Source organism: Monodelphis domestica, chromosome 7 (assembly GCF_027887165.1).
Source record: "Monodelphis domestica isolate mMonDom1 chromosome 7, mMonDom1.pri, whole genome shotgun sequence".
Classification (NCBI taxonomy): Eukaryota; Metazoa; Chordata; class Mammalia; order Didelphimorphia; family Didelphidae; genus Monodelphis; species Monodelphis domestica.
Genome location: NC_077233.1, coordinates 151,863,235 through 151,879,783, shown reverse-complemented (window position 1 = coordinate 151,879,783; position 16,549 = coordinate 151,863,235). Strand labels below are relative to the sequence as shown.

General features: G+C 39.4%; 1 protein-coding gene and 1 long non-coding RNA gene across 4 annotated transcripts in view; one reads left to right on the top strand and one right to left on the bottom strand.

Moving 5' to 3' along the window:
• Positions 1-8,420, top strand: part of LOC103092580 (uncharacterized) — a 29,699-nt gene extending 21,279 nt beyond the window's left edge. Inside the window, exons 2-3 of the long non-coding RNA XR_001623552.2 lie at positions 4,709-4,818; positions 8,289-8,420. This is a non-coding gene — a long non-coding RNA (uncharacterized LOC103092580). The remainder of the gene's footprint in view (positions 1-4,708; positions 4,819-8,288) is intronic.
• The window catches only part of INTS15 (integrator complex subunit 15), a 32,758-nt gene extending 17,134 nt beyond the window's left edge, over positions 1-15,624 (bottom strand). Inside the window, exons 1-5 of one of the 3 annotated variants that reach the window (XM_016424096.2) lie at positions 11,948-15,624; positions 9,591-9,789; positions 8,298-8,519; positions 5,046-5,211; positions 2,027-2,554 (exon numbers count right to left, since the gene is read on the bottom strand). In XM_016424096.2, the coding sequence (XP_016279582.2) occupies positions 2,027-2,554; positions 5,046-5,211; positions 8,298-8,519; positions 9,591-9,789; positions 11,948-12,222 (1,390 nt within the window). In that variant the 5' untranslated portion in view covers positions 12,223-15,624. Of the gene's footprint in view, positions 1-2,026; positions 2,555-5,045; positions 5,212-8,297; positions 8,520-9,590; positions 9,790-11,428; positions 11,567-11,615; positions 11,749-11,947 lie in introns of those variants that run through there. The other 2 variants (XM_007499031.3, XM_001362853.4) reach the window with 2 other exon arrangements.
• Positions 15,625-16,549: the final 925 nt, after the last annotated feature.

Genomic DNA, 16,549 nt, shown 5'->3' with positions numbered 1-16,549 from the left:
AACCACATGAAAACATGCTTGAATTCAATGACAGTAAAAACAATGCAAATTAGAACAACTGTTTCAATTCATACCATGCAAACTGGCCAAGATAAAAAAAAAATCAGTAGAATAATCAATCTAGAGGAGCAGTACAAAGATAGGTACACTGATGCACTGTTGAGGGAACTGAGATGTTATCATATTTTTGGACTACAATTTGGAATAATGCAAGACATGTCACTTCCCCTTTGACCTAGCAATTCGACTATCAATCAAGCATTAAGTATTTAAGGTAGGCATTAAACATTTGAAATAAAATATGAAATAGTCCATATCCTTGTGAAAGGTATATCCTATTGAAGGGACATGACACACATACATAAAAGTATAATTTTAAAAATATACAAAGTAAATACAAAGTAATTTCAGAGGGAAAGAAATAATAGCCAAGACAATTGGGAAAGGTCTCAGTAAGAGGTGGCATCTGAGCTAAATTGTGAAGGAATCTAAGGTTTCTAAGAGTTGGAGATGTAGAGAAAGTTCATTCCAGATAAAGAGGACAACTTGTAAAAAAGGCATGGAGACACGTATGAGAGTTAGGTGTGTGTGTGTGTGTGTGTGTGTGTGTGTGTGTGTGTGTGTGTGTGTGCATGTGTGTGTGTGTGCGTGCACATGTACGTACCAAGAAAGTTAAAAGACAGAAAAGTCTGACACATAATTTGTGGTATTAAAGAATGGCAGACAGAGCAGATAGCTATCCACTGAGAATGGCCAAAAAATCCCTTCACCATTCTCTTTTCCAAAAATATAACTAGTGTTAATGTGAAGATTAATGTATGTAAAACTCCAGTAGTTTTCTATTCCAAGCTCAGGCCTCAGATCCAAAGGGCTCTAGAAGAACAGGGATTCCTGATGTAACAATGATGCTGTTTCCACGGTGCCCATCCTCTTGGCTTCCAAAGTGCTAGCCCGCAAACTTCAGTGGAGCTAGGGAGTGCAAGGGTTATTGTCTCCATCTGACAAATCAGAACACCAAGACCCAAGAATTCAAGTTCTTTGTCCACCACCCCATGACTAGTAACAGGTAGAACCAGGCCCTGCCCTCTGCCTCTGGCCTTATTCCAAGTCTAGTGTTTGTTCCTCTACCCCAAGCTGTTCCTTATCTAAGCCTTTACATAAGGCCATTAAAGACAACACTGGCAAGTGGGTGAGACAGCGATATCAATAAATATGAGATTTTTATCCCACACTCCAAACAGGTGTACTGAAGAGTCAGGACTGATAACATGAAATCCAAAACTTTATGACTAACCTCTAGTTAGCCAAGGAAAAAGAGAATAATATCACAAATTTGTTGATTGGACAAATTCTTCCCCTTACTGAACTTACTTTAATTTATGCTTTCAATGCTTTTTTTGGTAAAGTAATGCAACATGTAGGCGAAAAATGTTTGTGCTAACTTTTTTAGTTCATAAAATTCTTCTAACATTTTGATGTCATTTAAATTTAAAAATTAATGGCTACTTAATACTTTCCTGAGATACACTCATGTATAGAGCAGCATTTAATAGTTCCTCCTTTTCACTCCTTCTACCATCTCTTGACTTTTTAAAAGAATCTATACATTTTGTTTTGACTTAAGACAAACTGACAAATACCTCAAAAGTCCTTGATACAGAGATACTCTTAAAATGTTTACTATCTCTTTAGTCTCTTTAATAGGCAAGTGTTCTAATGGGGAAGAATTTTTTTTTTATATCAGAGAGAACAAAATGCCTAAAATCCAAATGTTTTGGCACATAAAATCCAAATGTTTTGGTAGATATTATGAGAAGGATCCAAGATCTGAGCTTTTAGGACAATGAAATGTTATCTTTGCCATCTGTGGCATGTGTGCCAAGATTGTTAAACCCTATGCACTGATTTCTTCCTTTCAATTGGAATAATTCTTATCTCCATTAAGGACGTTTCATACCCAACCATCTGCTGTTACAATGAGTAACCCAACTCCTGTCCTAAGTACCTGACAGCTAAAATCACCTACCTCTAGTGCACAGCAGGGCTCCAGATGCCATGGCCACCTGCAGAGCCTGAGCCAGGCGGTCAAGAGATAGCTCAATTTCTTTGGAGGCATTGAGTGGATTTAGTTCATCAGATAATCTATTAATCTCTTCAACCAGGGGAACCATGTGATCAAACAGGACCAGCCCCAGTCGTCCATATAAATTCTTCTCTGTTAAATGCACCTGAAGCATCATTAGAACCTGCAGAACACTTAGATGCAGTTTTGAGTATAAAAGGTGAAAGTCCCTATCGATTCCTGCTACAGATTCCTTGGCAATTTTATTGTTCATGTGGCCATTTGGTAATGTAGTCTTCTTTTTTCTCTTGTAAGCAAGAGGTGCCTTCACACACCAGCGAATCAGTCCTGTGAGAGGGGTTAGCTCTAAAAATCCAATTGGGAGATTGGCCGCAATTGGGGTATTTAAAAAGGTAATGAGTATCAAACGAGGATCCTCAAAGATCCAGTTGACGATTACCTCAAGCAAATCCAAAGGTGGAATTAGATCATCTGAAAAAAAAAAGTCCATTAAGACAGAAGAAGTGACAAGGTAGAAAGTTAAAGTCAACTTGATTATGGCTCAATTTATTAAATTAAACTCAATTTAAGTCCTAGATTTACTACAACTTCCTACCAATGGACTTCCAAAGCACAATTCCTCATGGAGATTCAAGAAAGTGAGCACAAGAATAATTATGCTTTCATTTCTGAGTATTCCTTTGTGTCTATATTGAGGCATATTATAATATTCATAGCACCCAGGATACTCAGTGTCAAAATAAAAGGCCAAATGTCACAAATTCTGTGGCAAATAGCAGAGTCTAAGCAATGAATGGTCCACTCCTGCTTGATCCCTAAGACCTACTCTAACCAAACTCATGACCACTGTCATTCCTCTGCACTTGTCAGAATCATTCATGAGACCCTGCGGCACTGTAATGTCTTTAAGTATTATTCCCCGAGGGCAGATAATTCCTAAAACCTGCTCAATACTACTCTGAACCCTGAATCATTAGAAATTAAGAGACCACAGAATAGTACTACCTAGAGGATGCTCAAAAGTCTGTCCAAATCACTGGGTATATATACACCTATGAATATCTACACACCATCACAGTTAATAACAGTGTAAAGGTACTCATGGACCTGTGTAGGTATGGGTATGTAAATCTGTATAGCTATAGATCTATTAATTTATCTAGGTGACATGATACATCTTTATCCTATGTGTGCTTTGTCATAATATTCTGGTCAATTTCCTTCTTAAAAGACAACTTAATATATCTATAAAGAGTTTTAAAATTTGTTTCTAAAGCTGTGACTGCCCACAAATATCCAAAGAAACAGGAATCACTCAACTGGAAAACAATCTTTTCAATTAAGTGACATACTAGAAAAACATCAGGGAATCAAACGTGCTAAAATGAAACATCAGTAAAAAAGAGTGACACAAAACTGACAAAGTAGCTTAAGAAAAAATGATGTGCTGTGTTTATCAACTATAATGCACAACCCACTCCACCTCCAAACTATTCCTCATGAGTTGTCACTGTGGCAGTAGCAGTTCTAAGGTATCCAAAGATCTAATAAAGATAAAGGAATAACTATGAACTTTATGTTGAATTAAATTTGCCTGCTAAAAGTAAATTAAACAAGCAATTGTTCACATCTTTTAACTACCCTAATCAAGCGGAAGATTGGGGAAAGGAGGGTTCAGTTATTATGTTTAACTTCCTGTTTTAGTAGCAAAGCAGTTGTGAGGAAGGCAGAAATTATGCAAATATTGTATTCACTTGTTGATCCAGTCAATTATTTTTACAAAAACTTATTAGGGAAAACTAAATTGTTTAAAAAACAGCAGCAGAAAAAGCCTGATTGAAACAAATGTCTAAATAATTGAAATCAGGCAATAGTGTGATTCTGTTAAATCTATTTAATATTCATTCTTGCTAAATAAAACAAAGTTACATTTTTGTAGTTTCAGTGAATTGCTTTTAAGGTTAGGATTGCCTAAGGTCCTACTTGTTAGTCACTGTGATCTCCATAGGGAAAGTAGTTACAGGTTGTAATTTAAACATGAGGACAGACACATGGTACTTTCCCAATGGAAAGTTTTTTTTTCTCCATGATACATCCAAATGTTAAGCAAGTGGATTTTTAAGGACTTCCACTATATCTCATTAAGGAATTCTCATCTCTAAGGTAAGATACCACAGAGAAAATCATACTCTTGACATCCTTCCTTTTTTCCAAAACCAGTCAGACTTCAAAAGAACTTATGATACAATTTATATAATTTATAATATAATATAATGAATGCCTTTCTGAACCATTCCATTACTTTGTACATTTTGAATCTGCTTCAAAGGTATCAAATAAAGAAAAAGACTAAGTTCCACCAGAAATGGAAATTTAGTGGGGCAACTAGGGAGCTCAGTAGTTTGAAAGTCTGAAGGTCTTGGGTTCAAATTTGGCCATGGACATGTGCTAGCAGTGTGACCACCTGAGCATGTCACTTAACCCTCATTTCTTGGCCCTTACCACTCCTTTTCCTTGGAACCAATATACAGTATTGAGTCTAAGGGTTTAAGAAAAAAATAAAAAGAAATGGGACTTAGGGTCCACTCTTACCATCTAAGTTCAATTTACATTATCTATCTTCAGTTTATTACCTACAAGAAACATTTACAAATACTGGAGATGGTGACTGAAAGATGAAAGGAAATTCTTCTCACCCAAGTCACTTCATGATGGCTCTCAATAAAAAAAGATAAGTATGTAAAATCTATTCAAATATAAAAATATATATAAATATAAGACATAATGGAAAAGAAAGCAAAATATTGTAGGTGTACTAAACATAGATGCGTATTGGGCATTATCAAAGAAGGAAAGAACTTGGAAGATGTAAGTAGTACTGTTAATTTTTCATGTAAAGTTTAAATTAAAAACAGAAAATTGAAAGCTTCTTAGAAAAATAATTTTACATTTAATGAGTTACCTGAGGAAAGGTCATAGAGTGCAGTAACAGCTGTAATAAACTGGCAGCAGAAGCGAGGACTGGCACTGAATATCTGTTTCAGTGTCTGAATGGATCCTGGCACCAAACTACAGTAGTCATCAACTAAGGCCTTTGCTAACCTCACACAGTAGCCCGCAGGTGTACGCTGAAAAAAATTTATAATACAAGTAGTCACAAGCACTTTGCAACAACACATAATTAGTTTTTCAGTGTTTCCAATACACAATAAGAAAGGATTTGAGACATTCTTGACATGGTTCTTTTCAAGGATTCTTTAGAAACAGAGATGGGTTGGCAGGGAATGATTTAAAGTTTAAATGAGGAAAAATCAGAGGTATTTCAATACTTCAAAGAGCCATGATTTTTGGTAGAAGATTTTCTCTATCAACAGATCGGATCATAAACTTACTACAGTTTATTTGATGGCCTTTGAGAGTTGCTGAAGAAGAAAAATTTCATTATCCTAAAGCCAACTTGGTGAGGAGCCCTTGACAACCTTAGGTGTGTTGGCTCTTGGAAAAAAGTATTTCTAACTTGAGAGGTCCTGCTTCAGCTCATGATTCACTAGCACAGCTTTGGACCTTCTTGCCAAAATGTAGCATCAGAATAGGCTTTAGTGCTTGTCTAACCTGGCTTAATTTGAGATGACAAATTTTTAGTATTTTGTAGCCGTTGCAGGATCCAAGGTGAGAAAGATCCGACGGGGACTAACCTAGAGTTGTCCCCTTCATGACACTATTGACCTAGTCAAATAAGAAATGACATTTTACAGGAGCTTGAGGAGTATCGGATGTTTAAATTTTCTATTTAAATTAGTGATTCCCAAACCTTTTCCATTTGTAATACCCCTGGAAGGTTTCTGTAATGTTCCTATGCCCTATATTTCGAGGCTAAAAACATCCTCTATATACTGACACTAAACAGCAATTCAGAACCATGTAACTTCAGCCTCCCATTTGGCACTGTAGAAGACTTTAAAGAAGGAAGTATAGAAGGCACTATTTCATATTTATTACAATATGCTCTACAGTATGCTCCTGGCAACACCAAACAGCTATTCAGAACTGAAGCTCTGGTTCTATCCCCTGAGTTCTGAATCTCATCTTGAGGCATACTGGTCTAAACTAATTATTTGGAATTACTTTCCTGAATAGTTCCTGAACCTCAGAGTCAAACAGATAGTCCTAAAGTGAAGTATAATGAATTCATAGTGTAAATCTCAGTGGGTGACCACACACATCTACAAAGACAAATTAATAAGCATAAGGTTCCCTGTTGTCGATATAATGTTGACATTTTCCCTTACTGAGTTGTAAGGAACAGAAACAAATTTTAAAAAATTTGTAAGTATAAAAATATTTCAATACTTAGATTCTTCAATAGATGTATGATCTTACTCAGGCAAATATTCTTTCCATCGGTGCAGATGGAAACCCATCTATATTTTTCTTTTGTTTTGTGTTCATGTTCCTGCATAAACAACCTACTCAATTTACTGGAAATATTCCTTTTTAAAAAAAAAAATTTTTATGGGCACAAGTACAGCACCCTTATCTCTCAATGCTCAATGTAATTAGTTCAACTCCTTTTTCAATCATCATCAAATGATGATTTTCAATCATCATTTTCCAAATGATGTCTTCCTATTGCAAACCTTTCAAAGCATGCCATACATCTAACTTACTAACCATATTAAAAGTATGAGGGATTGCAAAGCATATGCTTAATCAAACTATTTTTAAATTTCAGAATAAAGCAGGACATTAAAGACATCTATTTTGTATTCGTTTATTTACAGCCTACTTTGAATTACTACATATGCTTGAAAGTCATTGTAATTGACACTAAAGTGTCTAATCCTCCCCTCACCATACTATTTAATCCAAACTATGAGCTTTTAGTTTACCTTACAAAATCCGGTAGATCATAATCTGTTAAAATGATTGAGAAATGAGATAGTTTGATTAGCCAATCATTTTGGTTTATAAAGAATGGTGATATATACCACACATAAATTACTAATTTTTAAGAAATTATAATTTTAAAAAGTTATCACAGTGTAACTATTCTGAATATTTCATTTTTCTTTGATGATTGATGAGTCCTCTGAAACTTTTTTTTTTTTAAACCCTTCCCTTCCATCTTAGAATCAATACTGTGTATTGGCTCCAAGGCAAGAGTGGCAAGGGTTAGGCAATGGGGGTTAAGTGACTTGCCCAGGGTCACACAGCTGGGAAGTGTCTGAGATTTGAACCTAGGACCTCCCATCTCTAGGCCTGGCTCTCAATCCACTGAGCTACCCAGCTGCCCCATATCAGTACATCTTAATTACCAGGAAGATGAGTGGGGGAAGATTAAAACTGCAATGTAACCTTAAAATTCTCTACCATATTCAATTGAAGAGAAAATAATACCTGTTATTATCTTACACTGTGGCAATTTATCTTAAATTGAATTATTTTAAACTTTCCACTATCGTGCATAAGCAGATACTTAATGTACTGTGTCAAGGAAGTTAATATTATTTCTTACAGTACCAAAATATATTATACTATACTTATCTCCACTGATGATTTACTTAAAGTATGGAGGAGATCCTTTGCCAGTGGACCATAAACTCTAGGAGGGCTTAATAAAATTGAAAAATTCCAATTTAGCATTCCAGAAACCTGGAAATTGATTTTGTGCCTGTCCTGAGAGTATCATTTGAGTAATGTTTGGATAAGCTTATTAGCAAAAGTGTGGCCACTAGATGGTGATATTTTCTCTGGTCAAAGAAGCTGCCAAAGAACTATCAGAAGAGAATGCCACTTAAAACAGTGGAGGGAGTGTCCATGAAAATGAAGTGGGGGGGGGTGGGTGGAGGGGGAAAGCTGGGTAGCTCAGTGGATTGAGAGTCAAGCCTAGAGATGGGAGGTCCTAGGTTCAAATCTCAGACACTTCCCAGCTGTGTGACCCTGGGCAAGTCACTTAACCCCCATTGCCTAGCCCTTACCACTCTTCTGCCTTGGAGCCAATACACAGTATTGACTCCAAGACAGAAGGTAAGGGTTTAAAAAAAAAGAAAAGAAAAGAAAATGAAGTCAGGGTATTTATGATTTAAATACAGTAATTAACATAATAGTAGCAAAGAAAACAAAACTCATTAAATTTTCTGTGAACCAGCAAGACCTTTCCTTACAGTTATCATTTGAAATGTGCTTTTTTTTTTAAAAAAAAAAGGAATTTTACCTGTAGCCAGGATGCGGCACATTCTAACACAGGAATCCGACACACTGCCACTGCCATTGAGACCAACTTTCCCAGTAAGACCATTCGGCTATCATCTGCTTTGTTCCCTTGAGGACTGAAAAGGGATGAGAAAATAATCTGACGCACAGAATCCTTGGCTTGCTCCTGGAAATAATTGCACATGATTTCAAGAAGTTGAAGCTCCTGAAGTGAATTCAGCCTCTGAAATAAAAATGAAGAAAACCAACAAAATTTGGTATTTCTACATTACTTAATTAGCACATCAAGAAATAAGCATTTTGTTATCATACACTTCTACCCCTCCCTATAAAACCCCACTCACAACTATTGGTTATTCTATTTGATTTCTGATTACTCCCAAAGAATTCATGGAGGAAAGCATAAGAATCTGGTTCAGTGTTTGTGGTCACATTTGGGCTGAAATTTAGTCCATCCCTTTAATGCAAAATTAAACATAGAGGTCAAACTGCCCTTGTATTCATATTGTAGATCTTCTAAATATATTTACAAATGTGTTTGTCTCCTCCTCTCCCATTAGAACACAAGCTCCTTATGTAGAGAGATGCTTTTATCTTTATATTCCCAAATATTTGGCATGTCTGACACATAGTAAGTGCTTAATAAATGCTCATAGGCCAACTGATGCACTGCACTGCTCTAACTATAGCTAAGGCTACTCTTTGTCTCTGACATTTTTTAAAGCTGAAGATATTAGTAAATTCTCTTCAGAAATTCAAAGGGAAATCAAATAGTCAGTGGTTATTACATATAGTAAGCTCCTCATTAAACAGTGAACTCCTTGAGATTAGGGAATGGCTTTTGCCCTTTCTGTATCCCCAGAACTTAACACAGCACCTGATATATAGTAGGCTTTTAATAAATGTTTATTAACTGACTAATTAAATGTTAGCATTATTATATTAGATTGGTCAAGAATAAAACCCCCCAAAGAGCAGGACTTTAAAAAGAAAAAATAATCTTCCTTTTCTAAAAAAAAGGGAAAGAAATTTTAATTTTTAGGCCTTTCTTGGGCAATTTTTTCTGGTAAAGCATCGCTGAATCAGTTATCCTTCTGTTATATTACTCATTAAAACAGCATTTAAGTTGCAAATAGGCAAAGAAATTAAATATATATTATATAGTAGAAAGGCAGAGACCCAAAGAATGATAAAAGCATATATAATATAAAGATGCACTAAATTATTCTGCCCTTTATAAAGTCAAAGTATTAATAATATCTACATAGCCTTCTTCTGAATCCTAACCACATACCTTAGGTTGCGAATTGCGCTCCTTTGGAACCTGAAATATGAATTCTTCCAAAAGTTCAATGGGACCTTTGTCCACAATAGGAAGAGGTGCATTTTGAAGCTGACTACTAAAATAAATGTCCAAATGATATAACACTTCCTTAGCAGCACTTAATGCATCTCGGCGGATCAAGGAATGGCGAATGTCACTCATTGTGGTCCTGTGGGGGGACAAAAACAAGGACTGGTTTATTCCTCTCCCAAGTTACAGCATTTATTTATCCTTATTTATGTGTTTGGTGTATTATTGGTAAGCGCTCCACTTCTGATAAGGCTCAGGTTGCATCTTTAAACTTCATTTAAATTTTTAAAAAATTTTTATTTCTAACTGGCTATTTTTAAATTGATTACTCAAACCCAAACTAACAGCATTTTGGGAGCCCAAATGTCCAGTGGTCAAGTCTTCAGTACACTTGAAACAACATGGTTTAAGTCCTGAAGTAAATGAGCAACATGTGCAAACAGCATAGCATTGGCAATCGGATAAAAATAAATTCTAGTTCCAGCTGCATAAACCATCTTACAACATTGAGCAACAGATTTAACCTCTCAAAATTTCAGTTTCATTATCTGCAAAATGAAGGAATTGGGCAAAATAATTTGCTATGCAATGCTTCAGCTCTAAAACAGCATAACAAACTTGTGTGACCTTCTCTGTCACTTCTTAGGCTCTGTTAAAATATACCTCATTCTACCTTCTCTTTTATCTCACTAAAATGTAAATCTTTCATTTTGATTGAACAATTGTTAAACTACTAAATTAATATGATACAGATTTCCTACCCAAACTCCTTGTGGGAAACAATACAAACCAAGGAATAACTCAATTAAACAAAGGCTTATTAAACACCTATGATATAGAAAGCCTCCACTAAAGTTCTCTAGATGTTCTGGGAACGAATGTGACTTAAGTGCTCAAAAACAGTACTAGTGGTGGACAAGCTCTGGCTAGGCCTATCATAATGAAAATGTTTATATAGTGTAAGCCCCAAAGTTTGAGGCTATTATTATTATTATTAATAGCCCCACTCAGGCTATTGGAAAGTTTATTATCCTGGTCACCGGCTTGGAGGAGGCTCATCTCCAAACAGTGGTCCACTTGTTAGAAAAAGTCTCATCATCATAAGATTTTTACACCCTGCTAAGAATCATTTTGACCAAATTGTCATGAAACCCAGTAGTCCGAGGAGTCCTGCACTGGGATAAAAAGTATGCCCAGAGTGATTTGGACACCCTATTAGGAACTATTAGGGACAGAGTGGAAAGGAGTGTAGCTCCTCTAAAGGAACCACTTCTGAAATGAGCTGAGCAACTCTTGGGTGTGAAGATAGTCAAGTCAACCTATTTCTAGCAATACCTCACATTTCACGACCCTGGGGGTGGGGGGTAATATAAGTTTTGGTAGGACTTTCGTCCTCCTGCTGATGAGGAAACTGAGCCTCAGAGCAGAGGTACGGCTGGCCCGGGGCGCCCCCCCCCCCCCTCCGCCGAACTGTAGGGCTGCACGGGCTGCATGCACCAGGAATCCCCGCCTCCCCGGGCTGCAGACCCGGAGGCCGGTGCCTTTTCCCGCTGCACCGCCGCTACTCGTCATGGGGGGGGGGGGGGGGGGGGGGGGAGAAGATACAAGCATCCGGTCCGGGGGATTCAGCCCCCAGTTTCGCAAGGGGGAACCTGGGTTCTGAGACGGCTCGTTACCGAGGCCGCCCGATCCCATCCGGGGCCAAACACCGAGGGTTTGGACAAAAGGAAGCTATAATGCACGCTGAGGCCGCAAGAGCCGCGGGCTCCTGTACGGACCCGGAACTCGGGCCTTAGCCCTCCGATGGTGACGGCCGCGGAGCGGTGGCCCCCGGTGCTGCGGCGCTGGGGCCGGCGCGGTCTCCGTCACAGTCTCCTCGGGCGCCTCCGTCCCCCTCCCGGCTCGGCCCGGCCCCGGCTCTGGCTCCGGCACCCGTCTCAGAGCGAGACCTGCCGGCAGGCCTACCTTCTCCTGGCCCGGCTCAGCGGCACATCGCCGCCTCGGGCCGGGAGTCTGGGGCTCAGGGAACAGGCGGACGACGCTACAGATGAGCAGCCAGGGCCCCAGACTCCGCGGGACGGGTGGCCGAAAACGGAGGCGAAGCGACGGTGGCCCTACGAGGCCAAAAGCAGACCCGGGCGCGGCCATCGAGCTTCGGCGCCACCTAGCGGCAGTCCGAGGCGCTCAGATCGGCAGGGCCCGGGACCCGAGACCGGCAGCTGACTAGCCCAGGGCCCGAAAGGCCGGGAATGAGACAAAGCTTCCTCCAGTCCCGCAGGGCCTAGACGGCCACTCACCCTCTCTTGAACACGACCGCGGCGCCGTATGCCGACTTCCGGTCCGTTTCGTCAGTGCGTCCCCCCAAAGAGCCCGAGGTGGCACGTTGGGTCCCGCAGCGTCCCCCGCTCCTCCGGCTTCCCTCTTTCTTAGGCCTCGGTCTCTCCTCGCCTGGGCACGGATCCCTTTCTCCCAGGCCCGAGCTGAGCAGTGTAGACTCCAATCCACCCACCCTCTTCTGAGGCCGAACCCCCAACCCTGGCCGACTAGCCTCAGGAACTCCTTTCGACTCCATCCACCCGGCTCCAGGCCGTCAGATGGATCCTCCGGGTGACCTTAGGCAAGTCAGTTATTCTTGCTGGTGCTCAGTTTCTTCGTCTGTAAAAAAAGGAAATCTGCCTGGCTTCCTTCCAGGCTCAGATCACATCTCACCTTCAGTGGAAGGCCTTTCCTGCCCCCACCCTGTGGCTTCCCCCCCCACCCCCCATCTACCCCGTATGTATATTCCACCAGTATCTATAGGCTACTTGGCTTCCCCTTTAGAATGTAAGTTTCTTGAGTGCAGAGCCTGCTTTTGGCCACACAATGACACACCTCTTTAAAATGAATCAACAAGTATAAAATGACTATTATGAGGGGGCAGCTAGGTGGCTCAGTAGTTTGAGAGGCAGCCCTAGAGATTGGGAGGTCCTGGGTTAAAATGTGCACTCAGTCACTTCCTAGCTGTATGACCTTGGGCAAGTCACTTAACCCCACTTCTTGGTTCTTACCATTCTGCTTTGGAAGAAATACTATTGATTCCAAGACAAAAGGTGAGGGTTAAAAAAAAAAACGACTATTATATGTCAGACCCTGGGCTATTCACTGAGCATACATACAGCCTCTGGTAGTCTACATGGGGAGGGAGGGGCAGACTTACACATACAAAATAAATATCAGGTAATTTTGATGGGGAAAGATGCTGGAGAGAAGACCGATTAGTGTGGCTCTGACATGTTTGACTAGGCTGTGGTGTGTGTATGAAAAAGTTAACAAGGTTGGAAAGGTAGATTGGAGGCGAGTTATGAAAGACTTTAAATGCCTGGGTTAGATGGCCCTTAGAAATCCCTCCTAACTGTAAATCTAGGATAAGTACACTCAATGAAGCCAATTTTTTTCTGAGGAACTTCTGTGTGCTGACATCCAGTGGTGTGCCCCAAGGTAGACTTAGAAGGCAAGCTCTTATCCTCATACCACTTACATTTACAGAGTTCTCTAAAACCATCTTTACTTTCTGTGAAGTAGAGAATAATAGCTTGTTTGTTTAGTTTTATAAAACACTTTTTCTACAAGATTTGGTTAAATAGGTGATAGTTACATCCATTTTACAGATGGAGAAAAGAGTCAGAAAAGGGGAAAGTGCAGGATTTAGTCACTGACAGAGCTGGAATTGAAACCTAGCTTTTCTGACACCCAAATCCAGTCTTCTTTTCCTTATCCCATACCACTTCAAGAGTATAAATGCTCCAAGAATATGCATTCCAGAAGCGAGAGAGTAGATTTAGAAAAATAACTAATGCAACAGCATTAGATCAAAGACTGGAAGAAACCTTAGAAATTATCCAATTCATTAACCTTACTTTATAGATGAGAAAATTGAAGACCACACATAGACAGTGATTTGCCCAAGCCCACAATTACAGACCTAGCAAAGATAACTTGACTCAAGATTCAAAGTTCATTCCACTCCACGAGGTGGAAGAAGAAAGCATTCAAAGAAATAGCATGACTACCTCAGAATAAGCTGAGAAATCTTATCATCTTGGAGATAGATTCAGCTTCCACACAACTGAGCTCTCTTGGTTGCCCCTCCTTCTCATTGAAAGGCTGGAGCAATTAACTCCTCCCAAGGTCTCCCTTTATAGAGGGCTCAGATTCTTCCAGTTAACCTCATTTATCTTAGGAGGTTTTGCTGGTTTCCACTCTATCCCTGGCCTGATCCTCTTGGCTTCTCCTTTTGGGTATTATCTTCCCGGTTAGATCATAAACTCCTTGATGGCAAGGACTGTCTTTTTCTTATTTGTATCCCTAGCTCCTGGCACATTGTTCCTTGACTATACCTGACTATGAAATCAGAAGTGCCATGAATTCAAGAGGAAATGGTTTTTACAAAAAGTAACGGTTAATTTAGCCTGAGTTCCTCAAGTTGAAATGACTAGGGATTGTAACATAGAAGAGATGTTATAGCCAGAACTTTGAAGGCTGGGCAAGTCTTCATCTGGTGGAAATTAGGGGAAGTGGGCTGTAGGACTAGCTGGGAAAGTGTGTCTTGGGCTTTTTAAAGTCTAGTCTGGTTGGGCTACACACTACATTGAAAGGGAGCAATATGCTATATTGAGTATAGATAACATATGTGCAGTATATATACAATAGTGATTGATGTATTGAGATTGCATATATAAGGTTGGTGACAGATTTTGTAGCATTATGAATTTAAACCAGTTTGGACACTTTTGTAGCACTTTCTTCATTTGCCTCAAGTTCTTTTGCTTATACCACTTCCACTCACATCTGCTTCTCTTCTGTATGTCTATATTCTGGCTACCCATCAATTTATAGGCCCTGGGTTCAAATTCCATTATCTGATGTTTATCACCAGTGTGACATGAGGGGAGTAACTTCATCTCCCCGAGAACCAGGTCCCTCAACTGTAAAACAACTTACTTGTGGGTTTGTCTTTTTTCTCCATTTACTCCCCAGGTATCTTGTAGTTGATGGTATTTCCTTATATTTGATGTTTTTCTTGGTTTCCTTATCTAGGCAGCTCAGTGTCTAGTTTGGGGAGTTTGTGGTTATGTCAAACTCTGCTTCTAAACTCTGGAATATAATGGAAAGACCCTGCCTTTTCCTTAATGAAGTGGCTATGACAGGGCTGTTGCATCAAGGGACACTAGGACTGCTCTAGCACCAGATTATAGCAGTACTTAGAGCCTCCTGAATTAACCTGTCTGAGGCCCTTCTGCCTGCTTTTGTGTCCCATTGCTACTCCCAACACTAGGTTCTTCTGCCAGAGAAGACAACTGAGCTCAGAGCTATGCTGAACCTCTCCAGTTGTCCCAGGGCTGCTTTCTCTACCCTCACTTTTCTTCAGGATTTCTGCAGAATTCTAGAATCCTTCTCTGAATCCCTAGACTGAGTAAAGGAGTTTCTAGGTGATTCTTTATTTAACTGGTGCATTTTAAAGCTTTACTTGGTTTGCAGACCATTTAGGCACCTCTAGATCCTAGTATGGCCACTATTTTCCCACAGTTCTCCCCACCCCTCCCAACTCCCTTTTTAGTTCTAATTGTATCTTGAACTTTTCTGTATTAGTCTAACCCAAAGGATTAGAATATTGCATAGGAGTAAGAGGAATCTGTTAACTTTTATCAATTGAATAAAGCTACTTACGTTGTTGTAGGATCCAGACTTTTCTTGGTTTATGACATGTTTTGACTCTTCTCCCTATTTCCTCTGTTTTAAATATAGCATTATATAATAGAAGACACTGATCTGGAGTCTAGAAGAGCTTTTGAAACTTGGGCAGTCTTATTCTGATCCTATCCCAGTATCTGGTTCTATTAATTGAAAATAATTTTATCTAGCACTATGCATTGTACACATAAGAGATGATTAATACTTGAAGTGCTTAGGGGGCAGCTAGATAGCTCAGCGGATTAACAGCCAGGCCTAGAGATGGAAGGTCCTAGATTCAAATCTGACTTGACACTTCCTACCTGTGTGACCCTGGGCAAGTCATTTAAATCCTATTGCCTAGTCTTTACTGATCTCCCCTGGAACCAATACATAGTACTGCTTTTAAGATAGAAGGTAAAGGTTTAAAATATATGTATGTATATACATAGGTATATTTGAAGTGCTTTCTAGCTCTGTGCATTTCAGACAGTGTATGGGGCAGCATAACAAACTCTAAATTATCAGTAACATTTCTGGACTGACTCAGGATTAGGAGACCATTTCCATAATAGTTATATTATTCACACTGGCCACCCAGGAGGATGACATAATCTTTACAACACTTCCTGTCCAAATCATTACATTTTATAAATAATAAGCTTGCATTTTTTCAAGTCAGATGGCCAGTCATTCTAATATAGGGTTGCAAAATTTTAAGGATGCTAGTCTTGAAAGATGAATGAATGATGCATTAAACACTATGTACAATGAACAGTACTTACATTAAATACTAAAAGCAAGGCAGGCACATCTAGGCAGGTCATTATTAAGCAAAGATAAGCATGGTTCTTGAGTCTTTAGTCCAGTGGTTAGGATGCTATTTGTAAAGTGTATTTGGCAGAGCTAGGGACTGAAAGTTATAGTAGCTTGGGCTTCTCTACTAAGAACCAACCTACAATCTACCTCTCCTACTATACAGTAGATATCCAAATTATTTTGCCTTCTCAGTGATTCTGAGTATTTAAAAGGTAGAAAGGAATATATAAGGTACCTAAGCCAGTCCAACAAGCATTGATTTATTAAGTTCCTATTTTAATGCAAAGTTTATGTTAGGTGCTAGGAGTACACAGACAAAATAAAAAGCAGGCCCTGCCTTTAAAGAGGTGATATTCTATTGAAGGAATACA